The 19,123-nt window shown below is 45.4% G+C and overlaps 1 protein-coding gene across 4 annotated transcripts in view; it reads right to left on the reverse strand.

The window, feature by feature from the left end:
* Nucleotides 1-19,123, reverse strand: part of SEPTIN11 (septin 11) — a 131,256-nt gene that overhangs the window by 43,593 nt on the left and 68,540 nt on the right. For all 4 annotated transcript variants that reach the window (XM_069743224.1, XM_069743220.1, XM_069743222.1 and 1 more), the window contains exon 3: nt 17,499-17,694. In XM_069743224.1, coding sequence (XP_069599325.1) covers nt 17,499-17,694 — 196 coding nt within the window. The remainder of the gene's footprint in view (nt 1-17,498; nt 17,695-19,123) is intronic.

Genomic DNA, 19,123 nt, shown 5'->3' on the forward strand with positions numbered 1-19,123 from the left:
GACATGGTTGTCCAAGTAGCGGAAAACCCCTCTAAGGTTCTGACATGGCAAAAAAGAGACTCAGTTTTGTTTCTACCTCTAGTTCTGTCTAATAGTGGAACGCAGAATTTCACTGAGTGGACTATGCAAAGAGGACAACACAAATTTCTTCTGTCCTCTTCTTCCTATTAGAACGGACTAATAGTTCTTACCTATCACTATTATTGGACTTTTGAAGAGCAGAATTCCTGCAGGTTACCTCGGAGTCTTAGGCTACTTTCACACATCAGGTTTTTTGTTTCAGGCAGAACCTGGCTAATGTTCCAAAAAACGGATCCGTTGCAAATAGTGAAAAAACTGATGCGACAGATCCGTTTTTCTGCCGGATCCGGTTTTCTATTTTTAACATGGAGTTTATAGTGAATTCCTGGAAATAAAGGGAGAGAGAGAGAATGGTTGGAAAACCGGATCATCGTTTCACATCTCCGTTTCACACGTTTTGGGCCGGCTCCGTCACTGTGCGCTTTTTTCGCTGGACGAAAAAAGGGTCCTCTGGACGTTTTCTCCGTACGCCGGAAATGACTATTTGGACGGATCTGGAAAAAAACGGATGAAACGTCTGGCTATCAGGTGCAATCCGGCACTAATACAACTCTATGAGAAAAAAACGGATCCTTTCTTTTCAAAACTTGCCGGATTGTGCCTGAAACAAAAAAACCTGATGTGTGAAAGTAGCCTTAATCGGTTACACAAATCTCTGGTTTGTGCCTGAAAGGATTCATCATTCATTCAGAATATCTAATAGTCAGATTTTCATCCAGAAAACGACAGACAATTCTGATCGATATTGTCATCTGTAGATTTGTTGTTTCCATTTGAAGGGCATGCTTTTTTTTAGAAATCAGTATATAAAAAAAAATTATCAGTTTCCTGTGTTAAAAATGGCAATTTATCTGTCAAATCGGATGCATTACAGATGATCCATATGGAACTGATTTTTTTTGCGCAGTTACAGACTTAGTTGGGTGAATTTCATTCAAAAGAGGGATAAGACAAATACATGTTGTATTTTTCACACACAAACACACACACACACACACACACACACACACACACACACACACACACACTCAGTCCATGTAATAAAACTGTCATCTGAACAGCCCTATACAATAACATTGGTCTGAGAGATGTCGGATTTTTACACGGACAGCACACATATAATATGCCCATCTCAATGTGCCCGAATTGTGTAAAAACTGCCCATATGGTAAAATCTTTAAACATGTGTGACGCCCAGGAGACCGGGATACCCAGCACCGGACCAATGGAGTCTGTCTCTTGAGGGGGATGTCACGGGTGGCTTGACCCGGTGCTGTGGCCTCAGGCAATGCACAGTGTAAGGGGTATCATGAGGGGACAGGCACTTACTTGATCAGCAGCAGGTTCTCCCAGCGGTGACGATCCCGATCCTGGATAGATGGCTATTGTCCAAATGAAAGACTGAGGCACTGAAACGTTTAACCAGTTTACTTTAACATAAAAGGATTTACAACCAGTCCTGTCACCGGAGTCTGTATGGGAACTCTGAGTTACTTTGACCCTGCCGGGGTCTTCGCCTCTTATTGTGCGCAATTTCTGTGTGGCCCTGCTGCTGTATGTGAACTGGCTGCCGGCCCAATCTGTCCCCTCCGGGTCCTGGTTCGACGGGCAACCCGAGTCCTTTTATCGGTTTACCCCCTCTGGGAGTACCGCTGAACTCTGTGTCTGTTGCTGCGTCCGGCCCTAGTGAAGCTGATATTACCTCACGTTTTTCCGGTTGCTGTATTATATATAATGAATACAGCCACGGATCCGGTATCCGTCTTTGCGCCTGTTCTGGGTAGTGATTAAAGGGAACCTGTCACCCCGTTTTTGAAAGATGAGATATAAATAGTGTGAAATAGGGGCAGAGCTGGGCTTTACATTAGTGTCCTTTTGGTGCCTTTATTCCCCCGGGATGCTGCTGAAATACCTTTGTGAAGTGTCCGTTTTGTCCTGTCAGTCAAGTTGGTCAGGTCGAATGGGCGTTGTAAAATAGCGGTTCCTCCCCCACCTCATGCGATTCCCTGCGAAGTTTAGTTCCGCCGTTGGCGTTATGTTTAGCGCTTGCGCAGTGAATTTGCCTCCGGCAATCTGTGGGCAAAGCATAATTGACATCATTGCGCATGCGCGGGCCTTCACTTTAGCCGGGGTGCCCCGGAAGTTGTCATATCGGCAAAGTGTTATTCTGGATGCCGTATCTCATCCCACACTGCGAGCGTAAGGCAGGCGAGCGATCTTGGCACAAAACTTACGCTCGCAGTGTGGGATGAGATACGGCATCCAGAATAACACTTTGCCGATATGACAACTTCCGGGGCACCCCGGCTAAAGTGAAGGCCCGCGCATGCGCAATGATGTCAATTATGCTTTGCCCACAGATTGCCGGAGGCAAATTCACTGCGCAAGCGCTAAACATAACGCCAACGGCGGAACTAAACTTCGCAGGGAATCGCATGAGGTGGGGGAGGAACCGCTATTTTACAACGCCCATTCGACCTGACCAACTTGACTGACAGGACAAAACGGACACTTCACAAAGGTATTTCAGCAGCATCCCGGGGGAATAAAGGCACCAAAAGGACACTAATGTAAAGCCCAGCTCTGCCCCTATTTCACACTATTTATATCTCATCTTTCAAAAACGGGGTGACAGGTTCCCTTTAATGCTACCCGGTTCTCACAATGTCCTTTTTCTCTATCCCTCTTCTCCTCAGGCCGGTGATTTAGGCCTGGTAACAGTCACAGGGCTGTTAGAGATTCAACTGTATGACCTCTCACTTTCAGCTCCTTAGCCCAACTGCCATTTCTTCTCTCAGACCAGAATGGATCAAGGGGAGTCTCTGGAGCTCCCCCTTCTGGCCGGAGGTGATAGTGCAGTCTTGCTATTTTAGTATTTGTACTTACTGTCAGTAACTATTTTTTTTGTGGCAAATACCCCTAGGGGTGCCACATTTGCAATGGATGATAACTTTCATAGTGCAATAATGCATTTGTTGCTGTGTGCTTGCGGTAACCACTCAGTAATCAATTCACCATTCTTAGTTTCAATTGATACACCTATGAACTCAAATAGTTGCTTGTAAAATACAAATTGTTGAGATATTCCACAAAAAGATTCAATTTTTCTTGACTAAACAATGAATATATCATCAATGTTCCTCAAAGAGAGGTGGATAGTGGTGACAAACAGTTTAGCAATCATTAGGGTCCTACTTTCGACAGTGGCATATAAAAGATTAGGAAGCTCTGGTCAAAATTACTGTTATTCTGAACAGTTAACCAAGTTGAAAATCAAAAGATGACCTCTAAAAGGGCTAAAGTTAAAGGGAACCTGTCACCCCGAAAATCGTGGGTGAGGTAAGCCCACCGGCATCAGGGGCTTATCTGCAGCATTCTGTAATGCTGTAGATAAGCCCCCGATGTTACCTGAAAGAGGAGAAAAAGACGTTATATTATACTCACCCAGGGGCGGTCCCGCTGCTGGTCAGGTCGGATGGGTGTCTCCGGTCCGCTGCGGCGCCTCCCATCTTCATTACAAGACGTCCTCTTCTGATCTTCAGCCACGGCTCCGGCGCAGGCGTACTTTGCTCTGCCCTGTTGAAGGAAGACAAAGTACTGCAGTGCGCAGGCGCCGGGCCTCTGACCTTTCCAGCGCCTGCGCACTGCAGTACTTTGTCTGCCCTCAACAGGGCAGAGCAAAGTACGCCTGCGCCGGAGCCGTGGCTGAAGATCAGAAGAGGACGTCTTGTAATGAAGATGGGAGGCGCCGCAGCGGACCGGAGACGCCCATCCGACCTGAACAGCAGCGGGACCGCCCCTGGGTGAGTATAATATAACGTCTTTTTCTCCTCTTTCAGGTAACATCGGGGGCTTATCTACAGCATTACAGAATGCTGTAGATAAGCCCCTGATGTCGGTGGGCTTACCTCACCCGCGATTTTCGGGGTGACAGGTTCCCTTTAAAGATTACAAATTTCCTTTGCATTTTAGGCAAAAAACTTACATATATTGTCATTTTTTCAATTTAAAAATTAAGCCAAGTGATGCAAATTTCCCAGCTTTATGAAAACCCAGCCTCCTCTAACCTTGTGCCAAAAAACAGCCAAATGGGTTCTTCTAAACAGCTGCCTAGCATTCTGAAAATGACAATGGTGGAGGTCCACAAGGCAGGAGAATGCTATAGGAACATAGCAAAGCGTTTTCAAGTTGTTCTTTCCTCAGTTCAAAATGTAAGAAATGTCAGTTAACAGAAACAATTGAGGAGCAAAATTTCAGTGAGAGCTGCTCGTAGGATTGCTAGAGGCAAATATGTACCCCTGATGAATGCAAAAGACCTTTAGAAAGATTTAGCAGACTCTGGAGTTGTGGTACATTGTTCTACTGTTCAGAGACACCTGCACAAATATGGCCTTCATGGAGGAGTCATTAGAAGAAAACCTCTCCTGTGTCCTCACCATAAAATTCAATGTCAGAAGTATGCAAAAGAACATTTAAACAAGCCTGATGCATTTTGGAAACAAGTCCTGTGGACGAATGAGGTTAAAATAGAACTTTTTGACTACGATGATCAATAGTATGAAAAAAGGGCACAGAATTTCAGGAAAAGAACATCTCGCTAACCATTAAGCATGGGGATGAATTAATCATGATTTGGGGTTGTGTTGCAGCCAATGTGGCAATGTGAACATTTCACAGGTAGAGGGAAGAATGGATTCAATAAAATTTCAACAAATTCTTGATGTAATCATAAGACCATCTGTAAAAAAGCTGAAGTTGAAGAGGATAGCTTCTACAAATGGATAATGACCCTAAACACACATCGAAATCCACAATAGAATACCGCAATAAGCGCAAGCTGAAGGTTTAACAATGGCCCTCACAGTCTCCTAATCTGAACGTCATTGAAAATCTAAAGGGAGTGGTATGAGGTACTAAATATGAAGGGTGCCAAAACTTTTGCATCATCCCATTTTCCTTCTTGTAATTTGAAAATGTAATACATGAAAATATATATATTTTGCCTAAAAAACAAAGGAAATGTGTCATATTTAACTTTAGGCCTTTTAAAGATCATTAAATTTACGACTTGCTATTCATATTAATAATATACAAAAAAAGGTTGCACGCTATCATGCTAAAGCATGTCAATGTGAAATACAGTATTTTTCGGACTATAAGATGCACTGGACTACAAGACGCACCCCAAATTTTCAGAAGGAAACTAGGGTGAAAAAAAAGTGTAAAATGGGGGTCCGTCTTACAGTCCGAATTCAGCTTACCGGGAAGGGGTTTCGGCACTGGTGGAGTAGTCACAGAGGTTGTTCGATGGTCCAGGCTGGTGCGGTGGCCTCCGCAAAATCCCATCCCTAGCCGGTGCAGTGGTGCTGCTGCTCTGTGGGGTTGCGGTGGCCTGTGGGGGTGCAGTGGCCTGTGGGGCTGCGCGGGCGGCAGCGGATCTCTGTGCTGCGTGAGGTGCTCTGCCAGCATTTCGTCAAAGCCCGGAAGCCCCCACAGCTCCGTTGCTGTGACACGGAGGCCTCTAAAAAGATGGCCGTCGGAGGCGACGCATGCTCAGATTCAGATGTTCCCAACGAGATTTCGTCCTGAGATTTGATTCTGAGCATGCGTCGCCCATCTTTCCGGAGGCCTCCGCGTCGCAGCAACGGAGCTGCGGGGGCTTCCGGGCTTTGACAAAATGCCGGCGGAGCCCCCCATGCAGCACAGAGCCCTGCTGCCGCCACACCACAAACCCCGACACCACAGAGCACAGCTAAAGCTGCGCCAGCTGCATCGGGACCTCCGACAACGGGACCGCCACCAGGATTTCTAAGTATATTGCGACCATAAGACGCACCCCCATGTCCCCCAAAAAATATGGGAAAAAGGTGCGTCTTATGGTCCGAAAAATAAGGTATATGAAATATGAATAGCAATATGGATTTTGAATATTAGGAAAGAAATGAGACTCTTAGCATAATATTTGGCCAAGTTATATCTGCCCATCAACCATTGTGAAGGAGGTCTCAAAAACTGATGGGTACTACGTGTGTGAATACCTCTCTTAGGCTGATGTCTGAATTCCTGGGTGAATGTGGACACCGCTCTCAGCAGTGCCTGCATTTATGGATAAGTATTAACCTGCTAGAATTAAAATCACCACATTTTGAAAGGCGGACTGCTCGGTCAGTAAGCTAACATAAAATTACAATAACTGTCTAGCACATCCAGACTAGTGTGAATAGGTGCTTAACAGGAGGTATTCATATTAACAGTAATTTTGACCAGGGGTGCCCAAACGTTTACATATCACTGTATAGCATCCCTAACCATCAAATATGAATGCATTCTGTTAGGTTATCCATACTGATCATACACATTAGATGGCTGTCGGCCAACAGCCATCTCAACAGACTCTCCAATATGCAGAAGAGCTTGCGTGGACAAGCACTCCTGTGTTCTCTATCAGAAATAATAATTCAGGGAGAACAATGTGATCAGCAGTCCAAAATCGGACATGAGCAATCAACATCTCTCCCGACTGTCTGTCGTCCAGCGCCCCCATACACATTAGAGTGCTAGCTGAAAACGTCGACATCGGCAGGTGTAATGTGTATGATGTATAAACCATAAGGAGTTGCAAATGTAAATTCATAAATTCTGCCCTTTATTTTTTTAGGGCTGGACATTGGAGCCCCTCTTATGTCGGGTAGTGTTAAATAATTGATCACTTACTGTATATACTCGAGTAAAATCTGACTCGAGTATAAGCTGAGGAACCTAATTTTGCCACGAAAGACTGGGAAAACTTATTGAGTCGAGTATAAGCCGGGAATGCATTGTCCCCTCATCCCTATCCTGGTATGCACTGTCCCCTCATCCATATCTGGTATGCATGGCTCCCATTCCCTGTCCTTGTATGCATGGCTCCCCATCCCTGTCCTGCATGGCCATTGGCTCCTATAAAAAAAAAAAAAAAAAAATCACATCCTACTTACTGTACCTTCCCTGCATCTCGTTCTGGCCAGCAGCTCTTCCAGCCGAGCGATCACGTGTCCCGGCTCATTAAGGTAATGAATATTCACCCCACTCCTATGGGAGTGGAGAGAGGCGAATATTCATTACCTTAATGAGCGGGGGACACGTGATTGCTCGGCTGGAAGAGCTGCTAGCACGGAACGAGAAGCAGCGAGGGATCACAGGGAAGGTAAGTAGGATGTGTGCTGGAAGCCGGCGGCTGTGCCTGAAACTGTGCGCGCTATAAGAGAAATGAATATTCACTGCCAGTAAATAATCACTTCTCTTTAGCAGCGGACACAGGCTTTGGCCGCAGCCGCTTGCTCCTGCCTCTGTGACCCGCCGCTCCCCCTCCGTCTTTCTGGGACAATGACTTGTGTATAAGCCAAGGGGTGCATTTTCAGCACAAAAAAAATGTGCTGAAAAACTCTGCTTAAACACGAGTATATATGGTACTAGATGGTGGCTCGATTCTAACGCATCGGGTATTCTAGAATATGCATGTCCACGTAGTATATTGCCCAACCACGTAGTATATTGCCCAGCCACGTAGTATATTGCCCAGTCAAGTAGTATATTGCCCAGTCAAGTAGTATATTGCCCAGTCACGTAGTATATTGTCCAGCCACGTAGTATATTGCCCAGTCACGTAGTATATTGCCCAGCCACGTAGTATATTGCCCAGTCAGGTAGTATATTGTCCAGCCACGTAGTATATTGCCCAGACACGTAGTATATTGCCCAATCACATAGTATATTGCCCAGCCACGTAGTATATTGCCCAGTTACATAGTATATTGCCTAGTGACGTAGTATATTGCGCAGCCACGTAGTATATTCGTCAGTTACGTAGTATATTGCCCAGTCACGTAGTATATTGCGCAGCCACGTAGTATATTGCCCAGTTACGTAGTATATTGCCCAGTCACGTAGTGTATTGGCCAGTTACGTAGTATATTGCCCAGTCACGTAGTATATTGCCCAACCACGTAGTATATTGCCCAGCCACGTAGTATATTGCCCAGTCAAATAGTATATTGCCCAGTCAAGTAGTATATTGCCCAGTCACGTAGTATATTGCCCAGCCACGTAGTATATTGCCCAGTCACGTAGTATATTGCCCAGCCACGTAGTATATTGCCCAGTCACGTAGTATATTGTCCAGCCATGTAGTATATTGCCCAGACACGTAGTATATTGCCCAATCACATAGTATATTGCCCAGCCACGTAGTATATTGCCCAGTTACATAGTATATTGCCTAGTGACGTAGTATATTGCGCAGCCACGTAGTATATTGGTCAGTTACGTAGTATATTGCCCAGTCACGTAGTATATTGCGCAGCCACGTAGTATATTGCCCAGTTATGTAGTATATTGCCCAGTCACGTAGTGTATTGGCCAGTTACGTAGTATATTGCCCAGTCACATAGTATATTGCCCATCCACGTAGTATATTGCCCAGTGACGTAGTATATCGCACAGCGACGTAGTATACAGCACAGAGCCAAGTAGTATATTGGCCAGTAACGTAGTATATTGCCCAGTGACGTAGTATATTGCCCAGTCACGTAGTATATTGCCCAGTTACGTAGTATATTGCCCAGCCACGTAGTATATTGCCCAGTCACTTAGTATATTGCCCAGTCACTTAGTATATTGCCCAGTCACGTAGTATATTGCCCAGCCACGTAGTATATTGCCCAGTCACGTAGTATATTGCCCAGTCACGTAGTATATTGCGCAGCCACGTAGTATATTGCCCAGTTAGGCTACGTTCACTGTTATGGCTGGCAATCAGGCAACACAGCGTGCAGTAATCAGCGCACATACCGAGATCTGGCAATAACCAAAAACAATAGGACGAGCTCTGAGACGTGGAATCTCTGTAGACTGCAGTACCTGATCTATCCTCACACAACTATAAGCAGCAGTGGATTGCGCCTATCACTACCTATGCAACTCGGCACTGCCTGAGGAGCTGACTAGCCTGAAGATAGAAATACAAGCCTGACTTACCTCAGAGAAATACCCCAAAGGAATAGGCAGCCCCCCACATATAATGACTGTTAGCAAGATGAAAAGACAAACGTAGGAATGAAATAGATTCAGCAAAGTGAGGCCCGATATTCTAGACAGAGCGAGGATAGCAAAGAGAACTATGCAGTCTACAAAAAACCCTAAAACGAAAACCACGCAAAGGGGCAAAAAGACCCACCGTGCCGAACTAACAGCACGGCGGTGCACCCCTTTGCTTCTCAGAGCTTCCAGCAAAAGATAATAGCAAGCTGGACAGAAAAAACAGAAAACAAACTAGAAGCACTTATCTAGCAAAGCAGCAGGCCCAAGGAAAGATGCAGCAGCTCAGATCCAACACTGGAACATTGACAAGGAGCAAGGAAGACAGACTCAGGTGGAGCTAAATAGCAAGGCAGCCAACGAGCTCACCAAAACACCTGAGGGAGGAAGCCCAGAGACTGCAATACCACTTGTGACCACAGAAGTGAACTCAGCCACAGAATTCACAACAGTACCCCCCCCTTGAGGAGGGGTCACCGAACCCTCACCAGAACCCCCAGGCCGACCAGGATGAGCCACATGAAAGGCACGAACAAGATCTGGGGCATGGACATCAGAGGCAAAAACCCAGGAATTATCTTCCTGAGCATAACCCTTCCATTTGACCAGATACTGGAGTTTCCGTCTAGAGACACGAGAATCCAAAATCTTCTCCACAATATACTCCAATTCCCCCTCCACCAAAACAGGGGCAGGAGGCTCCACAGATGGAACCATAGGTGCCACGTATCTCCTCAACAACGACCTATGGAATACATTATGTATGGAAAAGGAGTCTGGGAGGATCAGACGAAAAGACACCGGATTGAGAATCTCAGAAATCCTATACGGACCAATAAAACGAGGTTTAAATTTAGGAGAGGAAACCTTCATAGGAATATGACGAGAAGATAACCAAACCAGATCCCCAACACGAAGTCGGGGTCCCACACGGCGTCTGCGATTAGCGAAAAGCTGAGCCTTCTCCTGGGACAAGGTCAAATTGTCCACTACCTGAGTCCAGATCTGCTGCAACCTGTCCACCACAGAATCCACACCAGGACAGTCCGAAGACTCAACCTGTCCTGAAGAGAAACGAGGATGGAACCCAGAATTGCAGAAAAATGGAGAGACCAAGGTAGCCGAGCTGGCCCGATTATTAAGGGCGAACTCAGCCAACGGCAAAAATGACACCCAATCATCCTGGTCAGCGGAAACAAAACATCTCAGATATGTTTCCAAGGTCTGATTGGTTCGTTCGGTCTGGCCATTAGTCTGAGGATGGAAGGCCGAGGAGAAAGATAGGTCAATGCCCATCCTACCACAAAAGGCTCGCCAGAACCTCGAGACAAACTGGGAACCTCTGTCAGAAACAATATTCTCAGGAATGCCATGTAAACGAACCACATGCTGGAAGAACAAAGGCACCAAATCAGAGGAGGAAGGCAATTTAACCAAGGGCACCAGATGGACCATTTTAGAAAAGCGATCACAGACCACCCAAATGACCGACATTTTTTGAGAAACGGGAAGGTCAGAAATGAAATCCATCGAAATATGTGTCCAAGGCCTCTTCGGGACCGGCAAGGGCAAAAGCAACCCACTGGCACGTGAACAGCAGGGCTTAGCCCTAGCACAAATTCCACAGGACTGCACAAAAGCACGCACATCCCGTGACAGAGATGGCCACCAGAAGGATCTAGCAACCAACTCCCTGGTACCAAAGATTCCTGGATGACCGGCCAGCACCGAACAATGAAGTTCAGAGATAACTTTACTAGTCCACCTATCAGGGACGAACAGTTTCTCGGCCGGACAACAATCAGGTTTATTAGCCTGAAATTTCTGCAACACTCTCCGCAAATCAGGGGAGATGGCAGACACAATGACTCCTTCCTTGAGGATACTCGCCGGCTCAGATAACCCCGGAGAGTCGGGCACAAAACTCCTAGACAGAGCATCCGCCTTCACATTTTTAGAGCCCGGAAGGTATGAAATCACAAAATCAAAACGAGCAAAAAATAACGACCAACGGGCCTGTCTAGGATTCAAGCGCTTGGCAGACTCAAGATAAGTAAGGTTCTTATGATCAGTCAAAACCACCACGCGATGCTTAGCACCCTCAAGCCAATGACGCCACTCCTCGAATGCCCACTTCATGGCCAGCAACTCTCGGTTGCCCACATCATAATTACGCTCAGCAGCAGAAAATTTCCTGGAAAAGAAAGCACATGGTTTGAACACTGAGCAACCAGAACCTCTCTGTGACAAAACCGCCCCTGCACCAATCTCAGAAGCATCAACCTCGACCTGGAACGGAAGAGAAACATCAGGTTGACACAACACAGGGGCACAGCAAAAACGACGCTTCAACTCCTGAAAAGCTTCCACGGCAGCAGAAGACCAATTAACCAAATCAGCACCCTTCTTGGTCAAATCGGTCAATGGTCTGGCAATGCTAGAAAAATTACAGATGAAGCGACGATAAAAATTAGCAAAGCCCAGGAATTTCTGCAGACTTTTTAGAGATGTCGGCTGAGTCCAATCCTGGATGGCCTGAACCTTAACCGGATCCATCTCGATAGTAGAAGGGGAAAAGATGAACCCCAAAAATGAAACTTTCTGTACACCGAAGAGACACTTTGATCCCTTCACGAACAAGGAATTAGCACGCAGTACCTGGAAAACCATTCTGACTTGCTTCACATGAGACTCCCAATCATCTGAGAAGATCAAAATGTCATCCAAGTAAACAATCAAGAATTTATCCAGATACTCACGGAAAATGTCATGCATAAAAGACTGAAAAACAGATGGAGCATTGGCAAGTCCGAACGGCATCACCAGATACTCAAAATGACCCTCGGGCGTATTAAATGCCGTTTTCCATTCATCTCCCTGCCTGATTCTCACCAGATTATACGCACCACGAAGATCAATCTTAGTAAACCAACTAGCCCCCTTAATCCGAGCAAACAAGTCAGAAATCAATGGCAAGGGATACTGAAACTTAACAGTGATCTTATTAAGAAGGCGGTAATCAATACACGGTCTTAGCGAACCATCCTTCTTGGCTACAAAGAAGAACCCTGCTCCCAATGGTGACGACGATGGGCGAATATGTCCCTTCTCCAGGGACTCCTTCACATAACTGCGCATAGCGGTGTGTTCAGGTACGGACAAATTAAATAAACGACCCTTAGGGAATTTACTACCAGGAATCAAATCGATAGCACAATCACAATTCCTATGCGGAGGTAGGGCATCAGACTTGGACTCTTCAAATACATCCTGAAAGTCCGACAAGAACTCTGGGATGTCAGAAGGAATGGATGACGAAATAGACAAAAATGGAACATCACCATGTACTCCCTGACAACCCCAGCTGGTCACCGACATAGAGTTCCAATCCAATACTGGATTATGGGTTTGTAGCCATGGCAACCCCAACACGACCACATCATGCAAATTATGCAGTACCAGAAAGCGAATAACTTCCTGATGTGCAGGAGCAATGCACATGGTCAGCTGGGCCCAGTACTGAGGCTTATTCTTGGCCAAAGGTGTAGCATCAATTCCTCTCAACAGAATAGGACACCGCAAAGGCTCCAAGAAAAATCCACAACGTTTAGCATAATCCAAATCCATCAGATTCAGGGCAGCGCCTGAATCCACAAACGCCATGACAGAATACGATGACAAAGAGCACATTAAGGTAATGGACAAAAGGAATTTGGACTGTACAGTACCAATAACAGCAGAGCTATCGAACCGCCTAGTGCGTTTAGGACAATTAGAAATAGCATGAGTAGAATCACCACAATAGAAACACAGTCTGTTCAGACGTCTGTGTTCTTGCCGTTCTACTTTAGTCATAGTCCTGTCGCACTGCATAGGCTCAGGTTTACTCTCAGACAATACCGCCAGATGGTGCACAGATTTACGCTCGCGCAAGCGACGACCGATCTGAATGGCCAAGGACATAGACTCATTCAAACCAGCAGGCATAGGAAATCCCACCATTACATCCTTAAGAGCTTCAGAGAGACCCTTTCTGAACAAAGCCGCTAGTGCAGATTCATTCCACAGAGTGAGCACTGACCACTTCCTAAATTTCTGACAATATACTTCTACATCATCCTGACCCTGGCATAAAGCCAGCAGATTTTTCTCAGCCTGATCCACTGAATTAGGCTCATCGTAAAGCAATCCCAGCGCCTGGAAAAATGCATCAACATTACTCAATGCAGAATCTCCTGGTGCAAGAGAAAACGCCCAGTCCTGTGGGTCGCCGCGCAAAAAAGAAATAATAATCAAAACCTGTTGAATAGGATTACCAGAAGAATGAGGTTTCAAGGCCAAAAATAGCTTACAATTATTTCTGAAGCTCAGGAACTTAGTTCTGTCACCAAAAAACAAATCAGGAATCGGAATTCTTGGTTCTAGCATCGATTTCTGATCAATAGTATCTTGAATCTTTTGTACATTTACAACGAGATTATCCATTGAGGAGCACAGAGCCTGAATATCCATGTCCACAGCTGTGTCCTGAAGCACTCTAATGTCTAGGGGAAAAAAAAGACTGAAGACAGAGCTAAAAAAAAAAATGATGTCAGGATTTCTTTTTTCCCTCTATTGGGAATCATTGGTGTGGCTCCTTGTACTGTTATGGCTGGCAATCAGGCAACACAGCGTGCAGTAATCAGCGCACATACAGAGATCTGGCAATAACCAAAAACAATAGGACGAGCTCTGAGACGTGGAATCTCTGTAGACTGCAGTACCTGATCTATCCTCACACAACTATAAGCAGCAGTGGATTGCGCCTATCACTACCTATGCAACTCGGCACTGCCTGAGGAGCTGACTAGCCTGAAGATAGAAATACAAGCCTGACTTACCTCAGAGAAATACCCCAAAGGAATAGGCAGCCCCCCACATATAATGACTGTTAGCAAGATGAAAAGACAAACGTAGGAATGAAATAGATTCAGCAAAGTGAGGCCCGATATTCTAGACAGAGCGAGGATAGCAAAGAGAACTATGCAGTCTACAAAAAACCCTAAAACGAAAACCACGCAAAGGGGCAAAAAGACCCACCGTGCCGAACTAACAGCACGGCGGTGCACCCCTTTGCTTCTCAGAGCTTCCAGCAAAAGATAATAGCAAGCTGGACAGAAAAAACAGAAAACAAACTAGAAGCACTTATCTAGCAAAGCAGCAGGCCCAAGGAAAGATGCAGCAGCTCAGATCCAACACTGGAACATTGACAAGGAGCAAGGAAGACAGACTCAGGTGGAGCTAAATAGCAAGGCAGCCAACGAGCTCACCAAAACACCTGAGGGAGGAAGCCCAGAGACTGCAATACCACTTGTGACCACAGAAGTGAACTCAGCCACAGAATTCACAACAGTTCACATTAGCGTTTTGCGTGTTTGCGTCGGGCGACGCAGCGGCGACGCATGCGTCATGCGCCCCTATATTTAACATGGGGGACGCATGGACATGCGTTGTGCTGCGTTGTGCGACGCATGCGTTTTTTTTGCCGCAAGCGTCGGGCGCAGAAAACGCAACAAGTTGCATTTTTCTTGCGTCCAAATTTTGGCAAAAAACGACGCATGCGTCGCAAAACGCAGCGTTTTTGCGTACGTTTTGGTGCATTTTTATTTGCGTTGTGCGTTGCGTCGCCGACGCAGCGGCGCACAACGCAAATGTGAACGTAGCCTTACGTAGTATATTGCCCAGTGACGTAGTATATTGCCGAGTGACGTAGTATACAGCACAGAGCCACGTAGTATATTGCCCAGCGAAGTAGTATACAGCACAGAGCCACGTAGTATATTGCCCAGTCACGTAGCATATTGCCCAGCTACGTAGTATATTGCCCAGCAAGGTTTGTCACAGGTGAAAAAATAAAAAATAAACAAACATATACTCACCTTTCCGAAGGCCCCTTGTAGCCCACGGCAGCTTGCGGTCCCAGGGTTGGTATCAGAGCGCAGGACCTGTGATGACGTCGCGGTCACATGACCGTGACGCCATGGCAGGTCTTTCTAGCGCAGGGCCTGTGATGACGTCGCGGTCACATGACCGTGACGTCATGGCAGGTCCTTGTCGCGCAGGGCCTGTGATGACGTCGCGGTCACATGACCGTGACGTCATGGCAGGTCCTTCTGCCATACCATCTTTGCCACCGGAAACTGCAGCGGAAGATGGCGGCCGGCGGGAGCGGCTCAGTGGACTACGGAGGGTGAGTATAGCAGGTTTATTTTTTTTAATTATTTTTAACATTACATTTTTTACTATTGATGCCGTATAGGCAGCGTCAATAGTAAAAAGTTGGGGACACACAGGGTTAATAGCGGCGGTAACGGAGTGCGTTAACTGCGGCATAATGCGGTCCGTTACCGCCGGCATTAACCCTGTGTTAGTGGTGACCGGAGGGGAGTATGCAAGCAACAGGCACTGACTGCGGGGAGTAAGGAGCGGCCATTTTCTTCCGGACTGTGCCTGTCGCTGATTGGTCGCGGCAGCCATGACAGGCAGCTGGCAAGACTAATCAGCGAATGAATAACCATGACAGACAGACAGACAGAAGGACAGACGGAAGTGACCCTTAGACAATTATATAGTAGATTTGTATGTATAATTTAGGCTAGTTGTGACTTATATACTCACACTTTGGACATGCATTGTGTCACAATCTGACTTGTACAGATTTCAATCAATAGACAAATCTATAGTCAAATAAAAAAGATTAGTTAATTTAACCACTGAACACAATGGGTAATTGAACCATTAATGGGTAATTGTATGGTGCTAGTCACTGCCCAAGTGTTCCTGACAGGTCATAAATGATTATAACGACTGCTATAAACAATATGGTGCTGGGAGTAGAGGAGGGTCTGGTAATCTTTGCATGCATCTCTATGCTTTAAAGGAAAATTACAGTTTCACCCCAGATTATTCTTTTTAAAATGGTAAATTCACAGGTGCATGGCCGCTAACACTCATAGATCCGTGTCTTGTGACGAGCCGCACGCCTGTCAATATAAGCAGATGTAAGATGGAATACCACATCAGTAACAGGTTTGGTGTAAGTTTCAAGCACACAGAGTCAGCTTCCAGCACAGAAACCTCTGGATATTGTAATATCGGATCATGATGAAAATTAGTCGTGGTTGGACACTTTCCCAGTGTGATCTACAATGCATGATCTACTCACTTGTATCTACGATAGATCGTTTTACCAGGATTTCCCTTTACACAACCCACTCACAACATCACTGAAAATCTGTGTGGTAAGCAGTCACCAATACTACAGGATACGTCAGGATTATTCATGTACGGCAGCAAAAAGATATCACTCAACATTTAGTCATTTTCAAAAACCCAAATGGATGGATCGCATCCTGCAAATCGATTTGCACCAACTCTATTTAAAGAGAAACTGTCATGTGATAAAATGCCATTAACCTGCAAATATGGGGTCAATCTGCAGGTAAATAGCGCTCTAAGGGTATGTGCACACGTATTCTTGGCCACTGCGGATTTTTACGCAGCAGATTTGATAAATCTGCAGGGCAAAAACGCTGCGTTTTTGCTGCAGATTTATCGCGGATTTACCACGGTTTTTCTGCGGTTTTACAACTGCGATTTTCCATAGGGGCAGCTGTAAAACCGCTGCGGAATCCGCAGAAAGAAGTGACATGTTGCGGAATGTAAACCGCTGCGTTTCCGCGCGTTTTTTTCCGCAGCATGTGCACAGCGTTTTTGGTTTCCCATAGGTTTACATTGAACTGTAAACTCATGGGAAACTGCTGTGGATCCGCAGCAAAATCCGCATCGTGTGCACATACCTTAAAGCTGTGTGGCTGCCGCGCTAAAAGCCCGGCTATCGGGATGAAATTACGGTAACTGTATTCCTCCTGGCAGCCTAGGGCTTTCAGTCTTATTAGCTTCATCATTGCTCAGTACATAGTGAGCAGCGGCTGTAACTATGCCCCGACACTGACAGTTAGTTCAGCACTTGTGCATTGCTAAGCCAGCTGTCAATCAGCGCCAGGGAGCGGTTATAGTGTAGAGCTAACGAGCGGTGACAGGAGCCATGCCGGCAGCACCACTATAACTGAAAGCTGGAGGCTGCTGGGAGGAATTAACTTCATTTGCTCCCACTTGTTGGGCTTTCAGTGCTGCAGCTGCACAGCTTTAGAAAGCTATTAATCGGCAGATTAACCCCACTTGTGTAGTAGATTAAGAGCGTTTGGGGACATGACAAGTTCCCTTTAAGATAATTTATCAGATTTACTTGTATACAGTAAAACACATCTATGGTAAGAATGGTTTCTGTCCCAATTACATACCTATCATCTTTATTGATCTGATCTCCAAATCCAACGGTGTCCACTATGGTTAGCTTCAGGCGTACATTGCTCTCCTGAAGTTCGTAGCTTCTTGCTTTTAACCTCACTCCGGGCTCGCTGTGTGAAACTGGCTCACTTTCAAATTTTGTGTTAAATATAGTGTCCATTAAAGTTGACTTTCCAATGCCCGTTTCACCTGAATATAAAGAGATATGATTATTACGCACTGTGTGATGTGGCAGTGGCAATTGGCATGGAATAAACACATGGCCAGCACTAACATGAGGGATTGTTTTCTATTGTTTGCTAATGGTCAGAAGAGTCACTCAAATCAATGATGATAATTGTTATGTCGCTGCTTCACTTATTCTGCAGAAAACTGCTTAAAGGGGTTGTCCAGTCTAAAATGAGGAGTCTGCAGTCTTATGAGGACTCAACGGTTTCTAAGCCAGAAATGGCAGTGATTTATGCAATATGCATACTCCAAGGCAGAAACCGACTGGTGGGCGCGACATCATGGGGTTTCAGAATGAATTGCAACAGAAATTCAGCATTGTCTATTCTTTGTGTTACATCGACACCTCAATTAGGTATCGCCTACATTTGTTTAATTAATGTTTGAATGGCAATTTTCTCTTCGCTGAGGTGATGTAAGGGCGCATAACACATCAGGCTAATGTCTGTCGATCTCGCTCGCCAGTCTAATGTGTATGGGTTTTCTCAGCACTCTCTCCCAACAGATCATGACAGGGAAAATAAGGATCCAGCATTCACAATTTTGGACTACCAATCCTTAAATTCCTTGTCATCAAAGATGCTTAATGTTACAAAGCAAATAAACTACTACATTAACCCATTCAAGACACATGACATATATTTACGCTTTATGTGGTGTTCATTATTTTGATGTGAGCTCGTCAGCTGAGTCTGCATCTTTCCCTGCTCATGACAGCTGTTCATGTGCCTTTAACAGCCGCGGGTGGATTAGAGCTTCACCCACGTCTGTTAACCAGTTTAGATCCCGCTGTCAATCTCTGACAGGGTGATTTAACACACTTCAGCCATAAAGCGCATGTCACATGATCGTGGAGAGCTGATGGGTTGTCATAACAGCGCAGTGTCTGCAGAAGACCCCTGTACCTGTCATTACGATACTCCTGCGAACGACTGCTTGTTGCCTGCATTCATAGGAAACAATGATTTCTGCTACACATAGCAAGCTCTGGTATGGATAGCATAAGCGAACGGATGATTGCAGCTTCAAGTCTCCTAAGAGGAACGTTGAAGTCAGAACAAAATGAAAAATATTTTTTTTTAAATATGAAAACAATAAAAAAAAAAAACACAAAAGTTCAAATCACCCTCTTTTGCCCCAATGAATTTTTATTTTTTTTAAATGTACATATTTTGTATTGCTGAGTCCAGAAATGTCTGATCTATCAAAATACAAAGTGAATTAATCAAATCGATAAACGGCAAAAGGAGAAAAATCGAAACGCCAGAATTACATCTTTATGTCAGCCACAACATTGCAATAAAATGCAATAAGAGGCGATCAAAACATCGTATCTACCCCAATAGTGTCAATAAAAATCTGAGCTCAGGATATAAGACCTCACCCAGCC

Source organism: Ranitomeya imitator, chromosome 1 (assembly GCF_032444005.1).
Source record: "Ranitomeya imitator isolate aRanImi1 chromosome 1, aRanImi1.pri, whole genome shotgun sequence".
NCBI classification, from domain to species: Eukaryota; Metazoa; Chordata; class Amphibia; order Anura; family Dendrobatidae; genus Ranitomeya; species Ranitomeya imitator.